General features: G+C 43.8%; 1 protein-coding gene across 1 annotated transcript in view; it reads right to left on the bottom strand.

Moving 5' to 3' along the window:
* ATRNL1 (attractin like 1) overlaps positions 1 to 24,874 on the bottom strand; it is a 2,439,979-nt gene that overhangs the window by 1,585,472 nt on the left and 829,633 nt on the right. The window contains exon 13 of the mRNA XM_078643887.1: positions 16,346 to 16,464. Coding sequence (XP_078500013.1) covers positions 16,346 to 16,464 — 119 coding nt within the window. The remainder of the gene's footprint in view (positions 1 to 16,345; positions 16,465 to 24,874) is intronic.

The raw sequence follows: 24,874 nt of genomic DNA, 5'->3' as shown, positions 1-24,874 counted from the left end.
TGTCTGCTGTCATCAGCTCAGGTAAGACTGAGGCCAGCGGGCCTGTTGTGGACTTGTATGAACTTAGCACATTGCGCATCTTTACTATAAGCCTATACTTTGTTGCATACAGACTAGTGTGGGACACATCTGAATGTCGCTTCCCTTATCAAATGAAGAATAAGAAGCCTCACTAGAAAGGGACCGTTGTGATACCACCTAGGCCGACCTGTGAATATTATTTAGTGCATTGCCGCTATGCTATGTGTGCTTATATTTAAACACTACTTTTTTTACAGCACACAAGATGACTGGCCATTTAGAAAACAGATCAAAACCTGGCTGTTTTCATACATCTAGCACACGCTGTGTGTGCATGCTGCGCACATGATCCCTGGGCTTTTAGAAACAGACTATACCTGGCTGTCTTTCCATCTGTCAAGCATCACTTTCCCTGGTCACCTGTCCGTGAGCACTGGGGCGCCCCGATGTTGGGGCACCGATGCGCTATACAAATACATCTAACATAACATAACTGGTCAATCACATTATTTAAGTTACTGTTTGCACTCAGTCTCGTGACTGTGCAGGGTTTTCCACACATCTCACTATCCCAATTCAAGCAGAATCTACGGTGTCCGCTCAATTCGGGATTTGCATGACGCTTCTAATGAGGACCTCAGTCAGAAGCAATATTCATTACAAACCTGGTTGATCAATTTCTAATAGCGCCTGATGATGAAGCATAAGTTAAATGTTATGGATAACATTGGAAAGGTGGGTTCCACATTTGTCTTCTACGACTGCTGCATGAAGGATTTCAGCCTAAAGATCACTGCTCACTCGTGATTGTTTATTAGACACGATGCACTTTGGTGTCACAACCTAACTTTCTAACTTTGTTTGGGAAAGATCACATCTGACAAGTGATGACTTCTCTAAAGTCATTTTATTCAGATGAGTCCCTGCACAGCCACCTTAAAACGCCTAGCTACTACTGCTGCAAGTAGAATACCTAGTCAAAAGACTCATGTGACATAACGGCTTTTCACAGCTCCCTGTATCAATCACAGAAGCCTGGCATAATCCATGTACTGGTGTCACTCGGTTAAGGTGGATGCTTATCTCGCTTAAAGACCTTGGTATTTGTCTCCAGGGTAAGCAGTGAGGCATGGCTTTTCTTTTGCATGCAACCAAGTGTTCTCTGGCATTATGAGAGGCAGTTTACCAGCCTCAAGAAACAGTTTTACAATCAAGGTTTTCTGTAAATAAAGATTGTTTTGGATGCAAGATATTTTATAATCTTTCAATCTCCATAGAATCTGCCCCGCGCCCGGTTCTCTACTGAATGAGTTTTGATTGTGGATCTAGCTTCGGTTTACGTAGTCGAGTACTCTGGTAGGTTTGCTGTGTGACGTCACTGTGCATAATTCACATAATTCTATACTGAATACTGGCTGGAAGCCGGTGAAACGTTTTTCAGTGCTGTTTAGTAGGAATCCAGTGCATCCAATATAAATGACGTCTTAGCCACAAGAGTACAAAAGATATTTTTATTCTTAACTAAGCACTTTGTGTATTTGACTTACAAATTGGAAATTGTGTTGAAAACCATAGTTTCCTCATGCCTTTAATGCCAAGAGGACTCTTGCATATTGACTAAACACACCACTGCAGACAATCAAGTGCAGTAGCCAGAAACAATTGTAACTTGTAATAGGTTCAGCTACTGGAAACAATATTTGCCCACTTCCTCGTCTCCCTGCAGCACATGCTACAAGAGTCAGGGCTGTTCCTCAAGGTATCATGTGGACACTGCACTGAAAGACACTTGCAAAGCAGCTACATGAACGGCATATTACATCCTCTTAAACGTTACTACAAGGCCACTGGCTCTAGAGATCATTCCCAAGGAGGACATGCAGTTTTAGGAACACGTTTCAGCTTAGGTCTCATGTCTTGGTGTCTTAATCCTCATTGTCAATACATGGAATAATATTCAAGAATGCTAGTTACTAAAAGACAACTTTGAAGAAATTAACGTTGGCACTCTGTAGGAAGTTAAAATATATCTACATAGTATACGCACTCCAAAAGGTTTCATGGGGCTAAGTTACTGGCACTCCCAGTGTATTCTACTTGCCTCATTGCAGTATCCACAAACTCCTCATGATAAAAGTAATACAGGTTGGCACTTAGGACAGTTGGAAGTTTACAGGCTTTGGGCAAGAATGAGGTTCATTTGGAAGATCTCTCAAAAGGCTCTGAAATATCTTAACTTACATTAAGAATTCAGTGATTTATAAAAAAAAAACTCATTCAACTTCATAAATTGAGGTATATTAGGCGTCTTTATGTATTTTTCTCCTCAATACAATACATGCCTTTGTTTTCTATATTACAAACGCAACATCCACCAGTACGGAACCTAATGAAAACTGATTTTTATCACCATGGTACATTTAAGGTAGGAAAATAAAATAAACCTAGAATGCACCAGAAGATAAACAAATACCACATCCAACTCCAAAGCGATCCTGTCCGTCTGAGAAATATGCAGCTGGAGTTCAGGTGAGTATGAAATTGAGAACAATGACATCATGGGACATTCCTGATTCAAGGTGGATCATGTCCATCCTTGTCAAAATGAAAATAAAAACTAATGAAAAATTGAGCTTTAAAAGAGAGGACCAACAGAAGACCAGTCGAACCACCAATTTAGCAAACGAAGCGACCTGGAAGCAACCGACGTATTGCTGAACCCAGGTATTGTATTGTACTGAAGTGTATCTAACTGCTGCATTTGTATGGCAGGTTCTTCTTCTGTAATGACTGCACAAAGCGCTTTCTGGGTGTTCATGTAAGAGGCTGATCAGTATGTTGTACATGGCTGGTAGAGTGAGTGCAGCCTAGTGTATGTGCAAACATTTTGGTGTCATGCATGGCACCTGGAGATGTGCTCCAAACATGTTGCGATGAACCTGCCTCTGTGCTTAAACATGGAGTGATTAATGAGGCATTTGCCTAGAAGTGGATAAAGCAGGAGAGGAATAATGAGGAATAATCAAGTGAGGCTCAGTTGTCTGTGTACCCACACTGAGTTAATCACAAGAGTGAATCCTGCTAGAGCCGACTAACACTTGCAAAGCTGTTGAGTTCCTTCAAATTATTAACACAGAGTCAGGGACAATGACGCCTATTATTTACAGGAAACTTGATGGGACAACTCTTTTTTGATGCGAGCAATAAGATTTGGAATGGATGAAGCTCAGTCGTCTGAAACTGAACTCAGACAAAACGGAGGTCCTCATCCTCGGACAATCTCCATCCGCATGGGACGACTCCTGGTGGCCCACAGCATTGGGCACCGCACCGACACCCACGGACCACGCACGCAACTTAGGATTCATCTCGGACTCCTCACTCTCATTGACTAAACAAGTCAACGCCATCTCATCCTCATGCTTCAACACCCTGCGCATGCTCCGAAAAATCTTCCCCACGAAACCAGAAAGACGGTCACCCAGGCCCTTGTTACCAGCTGACTGTACTACGGGAACGCCCTATATGCAGGAACCACAGCCAAACTTTAGAAACTACTTCAGCGCATACAGAACGCCTCCGCACGACTCATCCTCGACATCCCTCGATACAGCCACATATCTGCCCACCTGAGAAACCTGCACTGGCTCCCCCTCAGCAAAAGGATCATGTTCAGGCTCCTCACCCACGCACACAAAGCGCTCCACGACATGGGCCCCGACTACCTCAACAACTGCCTCACCTTCTACACTCCGACCCGCCAGCTCCGCTCCGCCAGCCTCACCCTCGCCACCGTCCCACAGATTCGCAGAACCACAACCGGAGGAAGATCGTTCTCCTACCTGGCCGCCAAGACATGGAACTCCCTCCCCACCCACCTACGAATGACCCAGGACCACCTCACCTTCAGGAAACACCTCAAGACCTCGCTATTCGAGCAGTAACAGCACCACCCCCCTCCTTTTAGCGCCTTGAGACCCTCACGGGTGAGTAGCGTGCTCTATAAATGCATTGATTGATTGATTGATTGATTTGAATCAATACAATATTATAATTCAATATATTACTTTTATAGTTGCTAAAAAAGCTCCTGAATAAACTTTTTTAAATTAAATTTATTCAATATCATTTACTGTGCACAGCTGTCAAGTTCAGTTAATAGGATGAGTTTGCAAAGTCACACTCACACACTGTAGCGATGAAGGTGAACAACGGTTTATATAGTGGCCAATCAGAGTAAACCCTAAGTAAAGTGTTGGACCTTGAATTTAAGTATTTCATCCGAAATACTCAGGTCCAAGGTTCGCCTCTCGTTGCTGCTATTACTGTTGTATACTTCCATCATTACGCATCATCGTCTGCTCAACTTCCATCGATGGAATCCCATGCTCTAAGATCACCTTGTTGTAAAATGGCGCTCTGAGGACAAGGTTGTGCTGTTTGATACTGGAGTACTGCGACGGGAACACCAGTGTGTCGCTGCACATGGTGCTGTAGTCAGGAGCAAAAGCCTGCAGCTAATTGTCTGGTACCCAGCCAGCTCGGCTCTGTAATGAGATGTTAGTCGCACAAAGGACGCATTCCCATTTTAACGAAGCACGGCAACTGCTCCTAGGGGACCTTTCCGCAGTTATTGCTCACCAGCGGGCCAGATGTGCACTGGCACACGAGTCTCCAAAAGCCTTGGCAGGTGCGCCATCACTCTGCGGGGCTGCCTCTTTTTATGGGGAGCGCTGCTGTGCAAAATAACACCTATGAGGGAAGGCAGTCCTTAGGGAGGGGAGATAAAACGTCATAGTAATGGGAACAAAGCAAACAAGCTTCCCAACTTCCGGCTTTCAAGATGCCTTGAAACATCTTCGTGGAATGGGCAGGTAAACCTCTCTACCTTGAGGATGACATGAGCGCGGGCTTCGTAAGTGTGGGGTTTCGGATAACCCTCAGAAGGGGGACCGGGGCGGGCTGAGGGGAGCGCAAAAAAGGGACAATGGCTCCTTCAGCTCACTCTTGACCTCTGGATGTTGGCAGAGGGAGGACAGAGGGAGAACAGAGCATCCTCACTGAAGAGAGACAACGGGGAAATGAAATAAATGCTGTAATTAAACAAGCATTGGCAAAGCCAATAGGTGTCGCTTATTTAAGAGCTAATGGCTTTGCCATTGCGTTTTAGCCATGTTGCACACCAGCATCGCTACTGTTCAGCATGGGTAAAAGTTAGGGGCACAGAGGAGAGTTGCGTGGAGAGTGTCATTTATTGGAGTAGCATAATGTGGAGTTGCAGAGAGTGGCACACACTGGAGTGGCGTAGAGTGGACTACTGTAGAGAGCATTAGAATAGAGTGTTGCATAGTATAGCGGCCTAGAGTGCAGTGGCATTGAATTCAGCAGCATACAATGCAGCGTCCTAGAATTCAGAGCCATAGATGAGAGCGGTTCATTGCTGAGTGCACTGGTGCAGAGTGGCGCAGATCAGAGTGGCGCCAAATGGTGCAGAGTGGAGTGGCGTAGAGTTGAGCAAAGCAGAGGGGAGTGGTGCAGAGTAGTGTCGAGTGGCTTAGAGTGCAGAGTAGGGTCGAGTGGAATAGAGTGCTGTTTCATAGAATGGTGCAGAGTAAAGTAGCATAGAGTGGTGCACAGTAGAGAATAGTGCCGTAGAGTGGAGTGGCATAGAGAAATGTAGCATAGAGTGGAGTAACGTAGATTGGAGTAGTGCAGACTGTTGAGGCGTACAGTTCAGTGGTGGAGAGTGCATTGTTTCAAAATAGAGTGTCAGAGTGCAGTGGAGTAGAGAACCGTAGTGGCGTAGAGTACAGCTATGCATAGTAGAGTGAAGTGACAGAGTGCCACTGTGTAGAGTGCACTGGCATAGAGTGCAGTGGTTAAGATTAGAGTGGCATTGAGTGGAGTGGCGCGGAGTAGAGTGGTTCAGAGTGCAGTGGCTTAGAGTAGGTTGCTTCAGAGTAGAGTGAAGTGGCTTGGAGTGGTGCAGGGTAGAGTGCAGTTGTGTAGAGTGGCATAGAGTGTAATGGCAAGAAAATCAGATGTGAATTTTATACAGACAAAATAGAAAGCGCCAGTAATTCCCACAAAGAAATGTTCACAATTTTGAAGTCTCTCAAAAACATGAAGAGAGAAAGGACATAACCACCATAGAGAGCTGTAACAAGGTGGCCGAATTGTTTGCAAATAAAGTAACAAAAATATACGACACCTTCCCAATAGAAGTACGGCAGGGAACCAACTCAGCCGGTGTTAATCATAAGAATTGTGCAGGAGTAACTCTGGATGAATTTAACATCCAGGAAATAGAAGAACTCAAAGCAACAGCAAAAAGAATAAAATCTGGTTCCCCTTTAGACCCAGCTCGACCAGAGAGAGTAATGGAGGGGGCAGGCTCTATCCTGCCGTACATCGTGGAACTCATCCTCTGTTCCTTTCAAACTGGGGTGGTCCCTACCAAATGGAAACAAGCCATTGTCTGACCACTCTGAAAGAAACCCTCGTTAGAACACACGGTTTTAGAAAACCTACGCCCTATTTCATTATTACCGTTTGTGGCCAAGATTGCAGAGAAAATCACCAATAAACAGCTCGTAGACCACATCAATACGAATGACTTACTGCACCCATCTCAGTCAGGTTTTAGAATGGCACACTCTACGGAGTCAGCACTACTTATGGCCACAGAAACGCCTAGAAAATATGCTGATGAAGGGCAAATGGCCACACTGATCCTGCTGGATCTCAGTGCGGCGTTTGACACCGTTTCACACACATTGCTTCTCCTAAGACTAGAGGCATGTGGCATCAGGCGGAACGCTCTGAAGTGGATGACATCGTTTCTCTCCATACGGAGCTTCCAAGTTGCACAACAGACACACCTATCCAAGAGTTTTCCTCTGCCCCAGGGGGTTCCACATGAATCAATTTTGAGTCCCACTCTCTTCAATCTTTATGTGGGACCACTAGCTGAACGTGTGGAGAAACATAAGGGGTCGATAGTGTCTTACGCGGATGACACACAGTTAATTGTACTGCTGTCCCAAGAATAAGATCAGGCAGCAATCCGCATCTCCAAATATTTAGAAGAGGTGGCGGATTGGATGTCAAACCATTGCCTCAAGTTAAACGGGAATAAGACGGAGGTAATAGTGGTAGGCAAGATGCCAACCATATAGTCGTCCGCATGGTGGCCGGAATCACTGGGCCAATTCCCCACCCCAAAAGCAGAAGTGAAAAACCTCGGAATCTGGTTTGACTCCGAGTTGACATTTGATAATCAGATTTGGAAGGTAGCAGGGAAATGCTACGGGGCCCTGAAAACCTTGAGGAAAGTCATTGACCTGTTACCATCTAATGCCAGAAAAACTATAGTATATGCAGTAATTACCTCCCAACTGGACTATGGGAATGTACTATATCTGGGCGCTTCAAAACAGGGTATATTCAAATTACAGAGGGCACAAAATGCTTCGCCGTGTTTGGTACTCAGCCTTCCAAGAAGAGCTAACATGAAGAAAGCCCTAACAGCATTACACTGGTTGCCAGTGGAAAAGAGAGTTGTGTTTAAGGCAATGTGCCACTGTCAGCACATTCTATTAAAGAATGGCCCTAGATACCGTCAACCACTAATAACCCAATACATCCCAGGACACAGCTTAAGATCTATGGGTAAGTCACTGGTGACAGTTCCAAGAATATTCAGAGCAAGAATGGGGGCTCGTTCCTTAAGGTACCTAGCAGCAAAAATCTAGAACACAATGCCAATTGCCCTAAGAACTGAACCAAGCGAAAGTAGATTTCGTAAACTGTTGAAGACCTGGCTGTTTGCAAAAACTGAATAAAATGAAGCTCGTCAGGTCTTGCGGCGAGATGTTTTGCAAACACTGAATAAAATGAAGCTTGTCGGGTCTTGCAGCAGCATCTTCCATTAGTTATGTCTCAGCGCGGGGACACTCCGGACGGTGTAACCATGCGCTCTACAAACGAATAAAATATAAATACAGTAAAGTAGTGCGGAGTGCAGTGGCACAGGGTGCAGATTAGAGAGGCATACAGTGGGTTGGCATAGAGTGCAGGTGCATAGATTTGAGTGTTACAGGGTAAAATGCATTGGCTTTGAGTGTATTGGTGTAGAGTGCACTGGTGTAGAATGCAGTGGTGTAGAGCCGAGTTGTGCAGAGTAGATTGGTGTGGCCTAGACTGGTGTGGTGATGAGTGTAGTAGTGTAGGGTAGAGGGGGTAAGAGTGCGTTGGCATAGAGGAGAGTAGTACAGGGTAGAGTAGAGAGGCGTTGCATGAAGTGGCAAAGAGTGCAGTGACGTGGAGTGCTGTAAAGTGGAGTGGTGCAGAGCCGACTGCAGTGGTGTGGAGGGGTGTAGAGTGGAGAGGCATAGAGTGGAATATGTATGGCATGGTCGTGCACAGCCACTACAGACAAGACATTTTCAATTGAAATTACCATTACATTTGAACAGATATACAGTTTTCCTAATTAAACTATACAGTGCACAAACAAAAATGTGTGAACATTTCATCACCTAGTGTAATGATTTGTTTTGAGTCTACTAAAGAATTTGTTACCAACACACTTCTGAAATAACAAAAATTTCCTCATTTGTGTTCCCAATTCTGAAACACTTCCAGTTCATTTAAATGTTGTTTGCTAGAAAAAAACTCTTTCCTACCCCCAGTATCCAGAAAGGTAAATCTTCTCACTTTGAAGTAGGAGAAAGAAAAGTAACCAAGCGTCCTCGGAGGCAGTGTCTGACCTTTGACCTTGGTCTTTGAAAGCAGAGCAAATGTGAAAAGATAGGAACAAGATTTAAAGGCTTGTTTACAGGAAGGGAGTTTGTGGAAAAATACTGTAAACACGGTTTTAGGCAATGGGAGGGACAAACTGAACCTGGAGAGTCTTAAGCACATAAAGCCAGGAAATATAAAGCCAAAAAATGTGAGTTACAAACCACAAAGCCAATTGTAATGAACGGGCGATATGCATTCTTAAGGTCAACTTTCTGAAAGTCCCCAAGAGGACTTTAGCAAACCAGACAGCTGTGCTGTCTGGTAGGCTGTGACCTAAAAATCCAAGAATTGGGAAAGCCCATGAATCTCGCCTATACAAGAGCTATTGTCTTTGGCAATGCGTTTTTACCATGTTGTACAACAGTGTGGCTGCTGTTCACCATGGCTAAAAGTTAGTGGTGTGGAGTGTCCTAAAGTGGAGTAGGGGAGTAAAGTGTTGTAGACCAGATTTGCTGGAATAGAGTGTCTTACAGTGGAATAGAGTGTTGTAGAGTTGAGTGGAAGGGACTAGAGTTCAGTGGGAGAGAGGGTCGCAGAGTGCAGTATCGTAGAGTGATGCGTCATAGAGCAGGGTGACTTGGAGCAGGTTAGAGTGGCATGGAATAGAATAGGGTGAAGTGGTTTGGAGTCGATGGAGGTAGTGGGCTAGATTGGAGTGTTGTGTATTGCACTGGAGTGGGGTGGGCTAGATGAATTGGAGTGATTGGGGTAGACTGAACTGCAGTGGGGTGGATTGGGATAGAGTGGGTGGTGGACTGCGGTGGGGTGAGGCAGGGTGGACTGGAGTGGGGTAGATTGTATTTGGCTTTATCGGATTGGGGTGGGGTGGATTGGATTGGAGTGGGGTGAGGTGGGTTGGACTGGGGTTAGGTGGATTGGATTAGAGAGGGGCGGATTGGAGTGGGGTGGATTGGTTCGATTGGAGTGGGAAATTTTTGAGTGGTGCAGATGGTTTTGGATTGGGGTGGGGCATGATGGAGTGGGGCAGATTGTTTTGGCATGATGGAGTGGGGCAGATTGTATTGGCATGATGGAGTGGGGCAGATTGTATTGGCACATTGGAGTGGGGTAGAATGTTTTGGATTGGAGTGGGGCAGATTGTTTTAGATTGGAGAGCGTGGATTGGATTGGAGTGGGGTGGATTGGGGAGGTATTGTGGAGGATTGGATTGGGGTAAGGTGGATTGGAGTGGAGTAGATTGGAGAGGATTGGATTGATGTGGGGCATATTGGATAGGAGTTGGGTGGATTGAAGTGGCGTGAATTGTGATTAAGTGGTTGTATTGGGATGAGAAGAATTGAATTGGAGTGGGGTAGATTGAAGCAGGGAAGAGTGAAGCAGAGCAGATTGGAGTGGGGCTAGTTAGAGTGAGGTAGACTCTTTTGGATTGGAGCAAGGCAGACTGGAATGGCACAGATTGGAGTGGGGTAGATTGATTTGGAGTAGGGCGAATTGAAGTGGTCAGATTGTTTTGGATTGGATGGGAGCGGAATAGTGTGGGGCAGATTGGAGTGGGGCAGATTGATCTGGTTGGGAGTGGGCAGATTGGAGTGTGGGGAAGGTTGTTTGCACTTGAGGGTAGATTGGAGTGGGGGAGATTGTTTGGGATTAGAGTGGGGCAGATTCTTTTGGACTGATGTAGATTGGTGTGGAGTGAATTGGATTTGTCTGGTGTGGATTTGCGAGTGGGGTGGATTGGGGTGTAATGCACGATTTTGTGTTAAAGCATCATTTCAGAAATTACACACAGGATATAAACAATGTTGCTTTGCAATAAAAGAATCCTCCCTTTTTTAGAATAGTGCCCACGAGCAAAAACAAAAGAAACCCAGAGTGCAAAGTGAGAAAAGATGACTTGACAAAATAAAAGAAAGTTAACTATAGAAAATAAATCTTTGCCATTTTGTTTGTCGTGCTCGGCACGGTTTGCCAGTAACAGGTGTTAGCAGGGCACTAAAAGTTAAACAGAACAAAATAGTACCGTTTTTGGATGCAAGAGTGTCTCGCAAGCGAGACACATGCGCTAGCACTTGCTCTAACAGGCTCGACCCTAAAAAGTAACAAAGTGAAAAAAATGGAACCACTAAAGACAACTCCATTTTGCGTGCAAAATTGTATAAATGTGCTTGTCAAGAAACATGAAATTCTTGCATGAACTATGGGTTTTTGTTTAATATAGGAGGAGGGTGTAAGCACGAAAATAGGATGTGAGAAAGGGCAGAAAAGGCTTGCGAGACACCACCTCCTGTCATAAAGTCACAGCGTTGTTAAGGGCATGTGACTGCGACACCTATAGTTGTACAGTTTCTGCATACAATTAAAATACATTATAATAAGCATAGATCATAGCATATACACAGTTTAAAATTAGAGTTTACTGAGATTACTTTCACATAATAAAAATTACAGACAGCCATGATAAATAATCCAAACTAAAATAAATTAATGGTGCCAAGTACTCATGAAAGAAATATGCTTCCTATACCAAAACAGAAACGTGGATTCTAATTATGGAGAGTACAATGGGAAGAAGTGATAAAGAAGGTCTGAGAAATGACTAACTCCAACATTTGGGGATTGGCAGTAGCAAGGCATCCGCGAAAAAGTGGCAGAAACTCTGTCTGCCAAGCATGTCCTTCCATCAGCCACTTTAAGAGCCGGAAACTGTTTAGCTTGATGGCATTGCCACGGTTGGCCTCCGCATGGAAACACTTTCTTGGCAGAGCCCAAGCTGGACCGCCTCAGAGAGCTGTCAGCCACCCATGAGATACTTGGCTGCCTGCTGAAAGCGACATTAGGCCCAAGGTGTTCTCGCAGGTATATATATATATATATATATATACAAATTCTGAGGGGTTAAAAAGCTGCTTCTTGCCGCTGAAACAATTGACTACGAGTACCACAGCAGTCACCTATTAAACCACATAAAATCAACAAGGCAACATGCAACAAGGCTTGAAATGTGTAATTTAGATAAGATAATAAACCAATATTTGAGATGAACAAGACTAAAACTTTCAGCCAAACGAAAATCTGTTTTATATAATTCACGACGAGAATTAGATCAAATAATTTTCATGACGTAATGGTGGTAAGTGACCAGTGATCACGCTGTGAAGTGAAATATAGTGAAGACCAAGCGTGTAAATAAGAAACCCTCAGATTCATCATGCTCCTCTTTTGCGAGTCCTTAATAGCGATTATTAAGGAGTCGCTATTAAAGACTCGCAAAACGGGATGCATGTAGAAATCGCAAAATTTATAGCGATTTCTACATCTTCCTTATTTGCGATTCGCTAATTGCTAATCGCAAATAAGGATTGACTCCCCATTCATTCCTAGGCCCCATAGGAATGAATGGGGAGTCAATCCTTATTTGCGATTCGCAATTAGCGAATCGCAAATAAGGAAGCGATTTCAAGGGTGCCAGGGTGTCCAAAGGACACCCTGTAGCACCCCTGAAATGGTGATTTACACTGGAGTTGCGCACACAAATGTCCAAAGGACATGTGTGTGTGTAACATCCAACTTAGAAAAAGAGTGCATTTTTCTAAGTTTTCGCTATTTACCACGAAGTCAGACTTCGCGGTAAATAGCGGCCAAAAATTGTGATTTCGCAATTCTAAAATGGTTCATGAATTGCATTTAAGGAATCTCAAATAGAGATTCCTTAAATGCAATTCTTCGAAATTTAGCTATTTTAGAATTTGCGAATTTTGCATTTGGGATGATGAATCCCAAATGCAAAAAAAGCGCTCGCAAAGGGCCAGATTAGCAGAATCTGGCCCTTTGCGAGCCGATTTTACCTTCATGAATCTGGCTGAAAGGGTTTTTTGACTGACACAGATAATAAACTGGACACTAAAAATGTTCATCAATGTCATTGCAAACATTTTAAAGCCAATAACCCTACCCCTTCTTTAAACTGTATGGGTTTGTGCCAGTCTGACGCATTCGTGCGAGAGCTTTCTTGTAGCTTTTCACGTCACGAGGTCTCACAGACTGCAAGTTGCAACTTCTTGTCTTCGCTCTGCTCTTTCCACAGCACCATGACCCTTCTAGGTCATCATGTACTTTTACAAAAACAATACAATAACAATATTATAACATACATTATTCTTGTTGCTTTCACTTGTATCTATACCACGCCTGCAATGTGCATAATCACTCGGTACCTGACAAGCCAGTATGTTAGACATCATTTATCACCAGGTGCAGAGGGAATAAATGCAATTTCTTTTCAAGATTAGGGTCTCCCTATGATTTCCAGTGGTAATCCTGATTTGTAAGCAAAGGGAGTTTGCCTCTGAAGCAAGATTACAGTGTGCGTGGTAATACAGCATTTTCCCCTGCAAAGATGTAAACAGGCAAAATCTGCCAGAATTTGTGCTTGGAAAAAAACCATACATTCTGGATTTTGCAGCTCTGAACAGCGTGGAATGTGTGGTGTTACCCAGGGCATAAGTCCTAAAAAAAGAAGTGGGGTACGCTGACGTCCCGACAGGAAGTGACGTCACGAAATGTGGCTTGCACCATCAGACTCATTGCCTCCCCTCGCTCACCCCTTAGATGTGATGGCATCAGAGAAGCCAGCGCGTGAGCAGCGTCCTGAATGGACTCCGATGTCGCCCCAGAGAGGCCAAACAGTGAATGTGTGGCTCCATTTGCTCCAGGTATCAAGCTTCCGGCAAAATAAGTGGGGGGACGCCGTCCACCCGCGTGGTACCCCGACTCGAGCCCTGGTCACTGTAACCACAATAACCCAATACACATCACACATGATGGTATAGGTACTTACTGGGTGTGTTATGACCTTTCAAAGTTGCTAGCAACTCATAATTAGGTCCTTTTTTGCTTATACATCAAACAGCTCTACGTCGTCTGACATTCCGTCTGTCCTACCAAAGCAAATCCCCTAGACAGGCCCTGTCTGAGAATACCAAATGAGCAATGAAGCTCCCGCAACCAGCTTTCGAAAAACGACTGCGCGCCATTCCCCAGTTCCATCTTTTATTTCCTTTACAAACAATTTGTACACTGTTTCCCTCCACAGCTCATTAGCCGGATGCAAATACAGAGCCAATGCCTCATTTACATGGGAATGCATCGCCTCAAACCAGAGATTAAAAGTCACACAGCAGCAGGGCAATCAATTGGCCAGGTCACGTGACCCACAATATTCTGCATAAATCCCCAACGGGATGGTTAAAGAACAAACACAAGTGAAAACTATGAAAGCAAAAGTCGAGGAACAATTGGGGGCGTGAAGAGAGTTCAATTAGACTAACGAGTAACTGAGCTACTAAGGTCGCTGGGTTGAAGCAATTTATTTTCACCAATGAAGTAGAACCTTCCTTCAGGGGAGAGAACAACTCTTGTAGTTCTTCTGTCTGAATGCTGATCGGGATTGTGTTTAAAGTTTCAAATTTGTGTGATCTTTTCCCCCAAATTAACACGATCCAATGAGGAGATTAAAGGAGACCTCCAAGCATTGCAAACTGTCCTCGCTTTTATAAAAAATAATTCAGCTGGTATGGGAATATATTTGCTACCACCATTCGCACTTCACGTTAAAAGAACTGTGGGTAGAATTCTAACTTGTTTTTTACAGGAGGATGAGAAAGTCAGTGTGCTTTCATTTTAAGGAACCCACACCAGACTTTATCTCTTCTTGCCTCCCCACGCTCTTTTGGAGCCGGTGCCACTGCACATAGATGCCCTTAGTCTCATAGTGCCCAATATAAATTATGATATTAATAGATTATTAAAGGAGGTAAGCAAGGTGGCCACCAGAAAACCCTGTAGTAAAGTGAGGGGCGGTGGTTGCGGCCTGTCTATGGCTGGGGGTCTGCTTCAGGTCCATCGGTGCTCTGGGGAGCAGCCATGTTGTAATGGCGGAGCACACTGAAAGTCTCCTGTGGAGACTCGCTCATGCAGAGTGATTTGGAGAGAAGCCATCCGAAGTGTCCAGAGATACTCTGCCCCAACTTCCCAGAGACTGCAAGGAGATCTATCCTAGAGTTAAGAGACACTAGAGACTGGTTTGGTAATCAGATGCCTAGAGAGTTGGTTATTTGGAGATTTCTGGTGCGGGTGATTTGCTGTGGAACCCAGAAAGTAGGGTTGCTGCTACAATTTCAGCACAGGGGAAACAAAATGGAAACAAATGGAGTGCCAAGGAAGAGGACTACTGGAGCCATTAACCACAACAGACGAAAACCCTTGCCACCTGACTATCACAAGCAAATAGCAAGCACACTGGAGAAAACCTGGTCGTGAAAACAGAGCCCGAGAAAACACAGCAATCTTCTAGTATGATGGGTAGCAGTCACAAAGGGCAGTAAGTCTCAAGCAGTAAAGCTACTGGAGAGACAGAGTTCGAAGATGCCCTCTGGTACAGGTATGTAGTATTTGTGCAGCACAATCCTACATGAACGCCAGCAGAACACCGTACAAGTTCCAAGCAAAGATACAGTCAATGAGAGATGAGAGAGGTGGTGGGATGGGTTCTGAGCACAGAACTGGATTTGTACTTCGCGTGATGTCTTGAATGATGATGGCACTGAGGGAGGTGACTGGAAATCATGCCAGGGCAGGAAGGGGCGCATTGTGTCCTGTCAATCTTTCGTTCTCGACGATGCCAGTCCAAACCACCGGACTAACACATGCCAATAGCTGGGAATAGGAAGCTTCAGGCCACAAGCCTAGGGATTGTTGCCTATTTCACAGTAGCACAGCACCTCTCTACTCTCTGCAATCTCCCCTTTCTGGGGAGACAATGTCTGTAGTGACACTGAATCTGATAAGGACATCCTATACATCATAAGCCACCCATGTACACAATGACATCCTTATGTATATTGGGGTGCTCCTATGTTTCCGCATGGGTACTGATTAGCTTTACGTAAGGCAATGAAAATAAATAAGAAACCCAGTACCGAATAAGAAATTAGGATAAAGAACGCAAGCCTAGGTAAACGGGCGACAGCACAACAACAATAAATCACAAGATAATAGAAAAGTAAAAAAGATTTCAAAAATTCTGAAGCTAGTATGCACAGTGCATAACACATTATGTTATTTTCCACTGGTGTAGCAGCAACAACCTTTGTTTTGTCATCATACGACATTCGCTATTCGCTACCCAGGAGGTTCTTAACTGTACTGGAAAAAGTATCGTATGACAGTGAGTTGTTTTGTTCTATGTAGTTAGTAGACCGTTTGTTCTGTGTTATGATTTAGAAATTGTTTCAGTTAGTTAATTTTCATGTGAGTGAAGGATAAAGCTTAGGGTAGAGATGGGCTACTGCAAATCACAAACAGCATTTATTTTCAGGCTATGCAAACATAAAAGTGGAGATAATTAAAATGCAATTGCTCTGGGAGGGAGAATTTTGGAATTGTCATTTGAAAACAAGATGTATGCAGTAAAAAGGTCTTTTGCAACACAGTGATGAGTCAAAGCTTCTAGACCCTGAAGCCTAAAGCTATCTTCTGGCCCCCGCGCCAGGGCACTCACCATGCTGCAGTTGCTGTTCACGGAGATGCACTTTTTGTCGTCGCACCACTGGCATCCGTTGGTGTTGGCAGTGCAGCTGGCACAGTCCGTGTTCCTGTAGCATCTGTCATCAATGGCATCTGAAAACATGACCAGAAGAGACAGCAGTGAGTCAGGTTACGGGTAAGAGGAGAAACGTGCTTATCCTTCCCAGCAGCCATCGGCGGCTCTTCCGCTAAGGCGGAGAAGCATTACCCCACAGGAAAAAGAAAATGATAACGCAATGTTACTACCATTTTATTTTTCCCGTACTGACCCAGTTTTGTTTTGTTTTAGGTGCAGGGCAGGGCTGAAACTGTCAGCCAGCAGGGGGAGGAGTGGTGGGCACTTTCTAGGTGTGCATGAGGGTTTGGTGGGCTGTCTTGGGCGAGCCAAACATTCATGCACACTTAGCATGTTCTCCACCCGGCTGCATTGCAAGGCTGGGTGGAGGACATGCACAGACTCCCACTCCCTGTCTGAGTGCCGAACCAGGGCACTCAGACCAAACAAAACTAATGTCATGCTGGTGAGAGCAGCATCAGGATTGGCCAGGGGAGTCTGGGAGCCTGTGTGCTTCCTGCTTCCGTGTGTCCTCGACAGGAGGACAGAGGAGATACGGCAGCCAGGTAAGCGAAATTGTCTTTTTTTTTTACCCTGCCCCCACAATCCCTGCCCCATAGCAGCCGCCACTGCCAGTATCTCGGTCTTGTGCCTGCTCAGTCAAGGCTCAGCAGCCCAGGACAGGGTTGAAGGGCATGAAGAGCTCTGGAGGAGACCAAATGACCAACTTAGTGAACATAGGAAGAAGAAGCTGCATAGCCCAGTTCTGAATTACTACACCATCCAATTATATTTGATGCTGGGGAGTGGATAGATTTAAACCAATCAAAATCAATTAATAATAGTAAACTGTTGTGTTTCAGGTACTTACTACCGCTTTTGAATAGTCAGAAGAAATCAGAAGCACATTTTCATTCTCATCCTTTGTGTACTAACCTCTAGCTCCTCCCTGGCCCCATCTTCACCCACTGCACCTTCCATTTTACAACCTCAACAGCGTACATTTCCTTGTTGTTTTATAGCTATGTTTGCATGATACAGTCTCATACACACACAATCATATATATATATATATATATATATATATATATATTCAGTGAAAAAAACAAAGGTTAAAGCAACGTTATAGTTAGGTGAAATGTTAAGTAACAATGTATTGTTTTAAACTAAAAAAAACACACACAGAAATTCACCAGTTATAGTGTTATAGTTATCTCAAGCAACTATAACTCGTGCACTAAGGTAACTATAACTCGTAAATGAAGGTAACTATGACCCACGCCCCCACCAAGCACAGCTTTCTCATTCATAATTTAATTGCAAATGTTGCAGTGATATTATCAATGATGTCATAGAACATGTAATGAGTGATACAATTTGTAAGGTAATAAGCAGGGCATGGCAAGGCAAGAGCTATAGTTTATCTTAGGGCACACTCTCCCACTGGGTGGGAGCCGATTTGCCTTCTCGGCCTGCACTCCTGCAGACAGGGAAGGCATTTTTGCATTGAAAATGTTCCCACCGGGTGGGAGTAAACATATGTTGCACTGCCTGCAGTAGTGCGGTAAGGGAAACTATTATGTCTCCAGGCTGAGCTCCCGGTAACTGAGTCGGTTCTGGGGAATGGGGCCCCAGGGCCATCATAGGCTCAGAGACGGGAGATGCACAGCTCAGGGAGGGGGGCCACGTGCCCCACTCCCTCAAAAATTAAGTATTGCCCCTTTTGAATACATTCTGGCTCCGGAAGTATTGGGTCTCCGAGGCTTTAGAAGGCTCCGAGAGGGGGCTATGCATCCCCCTACTGACATTTTCAGCCTCTGCCCTGAGGGCATCAGCGAGGCACGTGGGCCCCCTTGTCAACTTGAAATATGTCTCGTCCAACCAGGCCCTGGCCCACCCCTTTTAAAACAAATAAAAACAAGCGTGAGAGTCTGTGCTTTTTGGGGTATTTTGCTGCGAATTTGCCGAACTTCCGCAGATTCGCAGACATTAAAAAAGATTAAAAAGGTTTGGCCCGCAGGCAGGAACCCTCTGGGACACCATCACCAGGCTATGGGGTCAGGGCATCTCTACCCTGCCCCTATACCTTTTTGTCTGTTTTTCTTAGGATTGAGCACTCAGTCTAGAGTCCTAAAATGGCAGTCACCACTTCTTACTTGATGTGGTGGCATCCAATCAGATCTCAGCTTGAGATCTGTCAGGTCCGTGAATCCTGCATGGTCTGATACATACACATTATTTTTACCTCTATTTCTTTAAAACTACTGAACAGATGTATAACAAAACACAAAAAGCACTTTTTCTGGACCAAGATCTAGCTTTCTGCCAAATTTGGTTAAATCCATACAGTAGCTTGGACTAAAGTTCCTGACGGAAAACTGAACGGGGATAGTATATTTTGGGACTCCGCTTTTTCCCGAGCCCCCACTTGATGAATCACCACTAAACTTTCAATGTGCAAACTAGTTAAAAAGTAGCACTCTTTTGGAAAGTTTCTTGGAGATTCAGTAAACGACGCCAAAGTTATAAGCAACACAAAAAATGCATTTCCTATGGAAACACAATCCTAACTATAATCACCCAGTAGCGAACGCCACTGGGTAATATTTATATGAAACGTCCAAACAAACATTCCCTCTATACAAATTGCCTTTGATGTAGACGGTCAAAGGCAAAATGTAATTGATCCCCGATTTAACCGACCAATATATCCACCCATTTGCCTATTATCTCATCTGTCTAGTCAGGAGAGAGAAGCATACAATATATCAATAGGGTATCAGCATATACTCTAGAAATCCCATATTTCCTAAATTATTTATCCTTCAAATGCCCAATGAGGGTTAGAAACTTGTATCTAACTTTTTTGGGCGATAAGTGGATTAAGGCGGGCCAGCTTTTGTATACAACCTCTAATCTCTTCAACATCATTTGTAGGATTGAGTTATCAAACACGGAAATATGAGTTGATAATTGACAGAGCTGCAGAATGAAAGAGGCCATATAATATTTTTGAAAATCTTGAACTCCAAAGCCACCTTCAGACGTAGCCATTTGCAAAACCCTGAGCCTAACCCGAGGGTGTTAGGGAGTCCATATAAAAAATGAGACTACTTGCTCTAATCTTCTGAAAAAAACCATCCAGCTTACAGGGAATTGATAGAAAAAGAAAGAAAAATAAGATTTTTAATAGCTTTAGTCATCATTGGCCTAAAATTATTGTTAAACATTTCCATCGGCTACTTAGAATAGTAGACCAACAAGTACCTTTTTGGGAATGGTCTATCATTTTCTCTGAAAGTGGGAGTGAGGACCTCTATCAAGGTGTAATAGCCCTCACATTTGTAAACGTTTTCATAGCTTGCAAAGCACTCTTGATGTTATCCAAGGTGGGGGCTTAAAAAAATAGCCAAATTATCTGCATATAGCTTAATTTTCGACACAGAAGGCAAAGTTCAATATTTGTTTTAACTGTTTTTTATTGATAACAAAGGTGCATCGGTGCAAGACATAACACCATCATCCTTGGCATAGCAAAACAAAAATCCACAGTGTTCCACTACACATACTGGACCAGGGGTACATAGATCAGCTGTCCCCAGAGGTTGCACCCTCTTCTATGTCTTACAGCAGTGCAACAGATTCAAAAATATGAGAACTCAGACAACTGGCCCGTGCATAGTAACATTTCACTGCTAGCTGCCCAGTGGGAAGGCTCCATTAGTTTCTCCAAATCTGGCCATCAACGTTTGTCTCGCCCTACTCTTCTCAACCGTAGGCAAAATGCAAATGTCCCCTCTATATTTGTTCCACTTCCCAATTTATGATCCCATTTTTTGGGGCATCCCCACCCCTTGAACATTGTTTTTTCTGCAATCATGGCATCGTCCATGTCCTTCGCCCATTCACTAAATCGTGGTGTCCCATTTTTGGGCGATATTGCGTTTGGCGATAGTCCAGCCCATCGTAGCCCACGTCTGCTCCGCCTGTGACAGGTCAAGGTTCAATATTAAAGGGCAAACAGCAAGGTGGAGAGAAGACACACTTGCCAAGTCATACGTTTTAAACCAATTTGGCCTACAGAGGAATTATTAATTACTAGCTGTGCTGAAGCTTCTTGATAAAGTAGCTGGATGGATCTCGTATACTGGTTAGGACACCGAAATTCATTTAAGATCTTAAATAAACTCCTCCAGTCAACAAAGTCAAAAGCCTTTTTGACATCTATCAGCAAAATCACAGTAGGAATAGCATTGGCTGTAGCCAGATCAATAAACGGATAAAGTGTGTATTGGCATAGAGGCTTTGCCCTCTACTGAAACCATTTTGATCTCTGGCTATGAGGAAGGGATATACCTTAACTCTTATTTGCTAAAATGTTTGTGTATATCGTATGATCATAATTTAACATGTTTATTGGTTTGTAAGCTCTATGGTCGATTTGGCTGATTTTGAAAAATCCACCAAGACCCTCCCTACAAAAATAATTCTGGACCTGTCATCCCTCAAGCAAGTGATTAAAATGGGTAATCATCAGGGGAGCTAAGAGTTGAAGCAAAGGTCTTGTAAAATCCAGGGCCAAATCCATCTTCCCCATAGGCTTTACCACTAAGATGATGCTTTATTGTGTCTTCCACCTCCTCCTTTGTTATTGATCTCAATAAAATAGAGGCGAGTGCCTCCATCAAAGCCTGCAGCTACACCTTCTCAAGGAAATCTGCCACCTGTTGTTCCAGGGAATGGTCCCCTGCTTATTCCTCCTCATATAGGCTCAAGTAACAGTTAAAGAAAAAGTGTTTAATTTCCTCTCACTTTTCTGCACATTGACTGGTCTGGGAATCCCAGATTTTAGAACTCAGATTTTGATTTGTCTTCTCTTTTGCCTGCCAGGGTAAAAAGTGTCCTTTAAATTTCCCTTCCATACACCTGTTGTTGAAAGGTTCCAGACATTGTCTATCTTCCTTTGGTGCTAGTAATCCCTAACTTTGAGTTATTCCGTGCAGAGCAAATTGTCCTTGATTGTTTTCCAAGGAGGTATAAGGCCACAATGTCAGTTGTCAGCACCCGTTGGAACATCTGATAAATCCGAGCACATTTTAAACACTTAAGGTCTAATTAGATCTCTTACTTGGGAGCTGTAGCTGGCTCTCGAAACTTCAAGTAAATCTAGAAGAAAAAAATAGCAGGGTAAGGTTCTTCTTTCACTGCTGCTGCAGTGGGCTCTCTTCCCCGTTTTAGCTTCTTCTCCTCCTCTCAGACCATGATCTCCAGTAGCCACAGCTAGCTCCAATAATTTCCCACTGTGCCTGCCTCTCCAAGCCTGCTGGTGGTCGAGATTCTTCCCTTAACTCGCCGGAGGCCACCTTCCTAAGCTAGTCCAATGATCGTGGTTTCTCAGCTGCATGACGTCTCGATGACCACCAGTCACACTACCGACACACCTCATTGCACTTGCACTGCACCTTCACTTGGAGCATCTGCATCTGTTTTTATGGGATGTATGACGTTACAACGCATACTTTTACAACGCCTACCTTTACATCGCAAGTTTTACAACGCATAGTGCTTTTAGGCACTGGATAGTGAATAGTTTAATTTACTATTCCAACTCCAGTCCCCGTGGATAGTAGGGAAGGTGTTGGATAGTACATTAAACCTATTCCCTATCCTAGAGCGCCCCCCAGCGCTATGCATTGTAATAGTTTGCGTTGTAAAAGTTGCGTCGTAAAGGGACTGCGTGGTAAAAGTTGCGTTGTAGAGGATGTTTACCGTTTTTATGACTCCATTGATTACCCTTTGACCTTTTTGTTATGATACCTGAAAACAGAATATCAATCAACATTTGTGTTTGATTTCTCTTTCATGTATGAAAGTTCTGGGCATATAAGAATCAAGAATTGAATGATTCCTAGGGAAAAACTGATCTATGTTTATTTATTATTTATTTATTTATTGTAAAGTTTTATATAGCGCGAACAAGACTCGTGGGTATCAGAGCGCTTCACATAAAAGTATGATAGAAATATTAACAAGATGATAACCATTGAATACATATAGATATGAGGTAGATTATTATATAGCTTTGGAGAGTGCTTAGGTAACTAGCTTCCATTTGAGGCATTCTTCTACACTACGCAGTAACTACAGAGCCTGCAATACTAACATTTAAGAAACTAGCTTCCATTCGAATTATTCTTTTCCAGTATGCAGCAGGCAATATTAACAATTAAGAAACTAACTTCCATTCGAATTATTCTTTTCCAGTACGCAGCAGCTATAAAGCATGCAACACTAACATCTGTCGATTTCGACAAATGGGGTAGGAGGTTATATGGTTTCGGGATGTGAGATAACTATATACATTCACTTTGCCATGAGGTAGCAGTTGGTATACAGTTTAATCACCAGGAAAGTCTGTCAGTTTCGATCCATAGTTTATCTTTCATCTAATTCACGTCGATCCTTCTCTTTCTGATGACGTGAGTGATTTGTTTGAGGACAGAATCAGATCCCAAAGTGATCCATTAACTCCTCTATGCGAGGTATTTACTCATTAGGAAGCTCTTCGCTTCTCGCTTGAAAGTTAAGGTATTAGGGTTCTTCCTGATGCTTGGAGGGAGTGAGTTCCAGATTCTAGGGGCAGCTCCTGAGAACGCTCTGTCATAAGTTTTTTTCTTTCTAAAGATGGCTGGACGCAGCAACAACTCCTTGGCACTCCTAGCTGGTCTGTTGCCTCCTGACAGCTCAATTTTCTTGGATAGGTATCCAGGAGTATTGTGGTGAAGCGCCCTATGGGTGATACATGCTATCTTTAGTTGAATTCTCGCCTCATAGGGTAGCCAGTTCAATGCTTTCAAGTGCGGGGATATGCGGTCAAATTTTCTTGATCGAGAGATGAGTCTCGCTGCAGCGTTCAGGCAAGCTTTTAGTGGTGCTGTGGAAGTTTTTGGTAGACCCGCTAAGGTAGTGCAACCGTATTCAATCCTAGAGATGACTAAGGATTGGATTGCCAGTTTCAAATCTGCTTCAGAGATAAATGGCTTCAGTTTTCTTAGGTAGTTCAGGTGGAAGCGGGCGCTTTTAGCCATTGAATTAATGTGAGCTTTCATGTCAAGATTCTCGTCTAGAAAAAAAAAAAAAAAAAAAACAATACTGAAAAAAAAAAAAAAGATTCTCGTCTAGAGTAATTCCTAGCGACTTAGCTGAGCTTACTAGCGTCGGAGTGCAGTTAAGCGTAGTCATCAACTTGGTCCATTCCTTTATTTCTGTGACGCACCTTGGTGGAGAAATTAGTAGGAACTCTGTTTTTTGAGCATTTAGCTTCAGATGGTTGGTAGTTAACCATTGCAATGCCATTTTTAAAGTTTCATTCATTAGCTCAATGTCTTCAAGAGAGGCAATCTTTATGTAAATTTGCGTATCATCCGCATACATATGGTAGGATATCTGTGAGTTTCTGAGAATTGTTGTGAAAGGTTCGACATACAAGTTAAACAAATCAGGAGATAGTGTCGATCCTTGTGGGACTCAGATTGAGTTGGGGCAAGGTGGAGAAATTGATTGGTTGACCAGGAATCGTTGGGTTCTGTTCCGTAGGAAAGAGTCGAACCATTTCAGCACATTTCCAGATACTCCCATCCTGTCCTGTAGCCTGGCCAGTAATGCTTCATGGTTTACTGTGTCAAATGCCGATGACAGGTCCAGGAGAATTAGTAAGCATGCTTGATTTCGATCGAGAGCCTGAAGCGCGTCATCAACAATGAGTTGGCCCTGCACGCATTTCTCAATAAGCTTGGCCAATACAGGGATGTTAGTTACTGGTCGAAAGTTATTCGGGTCTGTAGCATCCGCCGTTGGTTTTTTGATCAAGGAAACCACTTGACCTGTTTTTAGGCAGTCCGGGAGGATCCCTTGTGACAATGATGCATTTATTATTTTGGTCCAGATTGGCACCACAATATGGCTGATTCCTCTTAAGCATTTCGCGGGTAGAGGATCTTGGTAGTGGTTGTTTGGTTTGATTTTCGATAGCGTTTTGGCGATCGTGTCCTGATCATACAGTTCGAATGTGTCCCACTTTGCCTTGTTTTTTAACTTGCTACATACTGATGTCGGGTTATGATCGCTCGTAGTCCGTGGTTGGATGGGGAGGTATGTACCTTCCTTTCAGTGATGGAGCACATTCCATTCCCAATCCCATTCCCATAGCATGGCAACATTGTGCCTCTTGTATGAATTCCACCATCAGCTCCTCCCAAAGCATAGCATCGGGCGCCCCTCCTCTAGGCATGCCCAAAGAACACCACCCTTACAAAGGCATACCGTCTAGGCTAAGTAAAGTAAAGAAAAATAAGGATCTCTTGGACTGAGAGAAAAGTCAAAAATAGGTCAGGGGCCAACACATGAAATAACCTTGAAATAGCCATCTCAGTGGAGACTTTTAACAAG

The sequence above is a fragment of the Lissotriton helveticus genome, chromosome 5_1, assembly GCF_964261635.1.
Source record: "Lissotriton helveticus chromosome 5_1, aLisHel1.1, whole genome shotgun sequence".
Lineage (NCBI taxonomy): Eukaryota > Metazoa > Chordata > Amphibia > Caudata > Salamandridae > Lissotriton > Lissotriton helveticus.
This window is presented reverse-complemented; position numbering and strand designations above follow the sequence as displayed.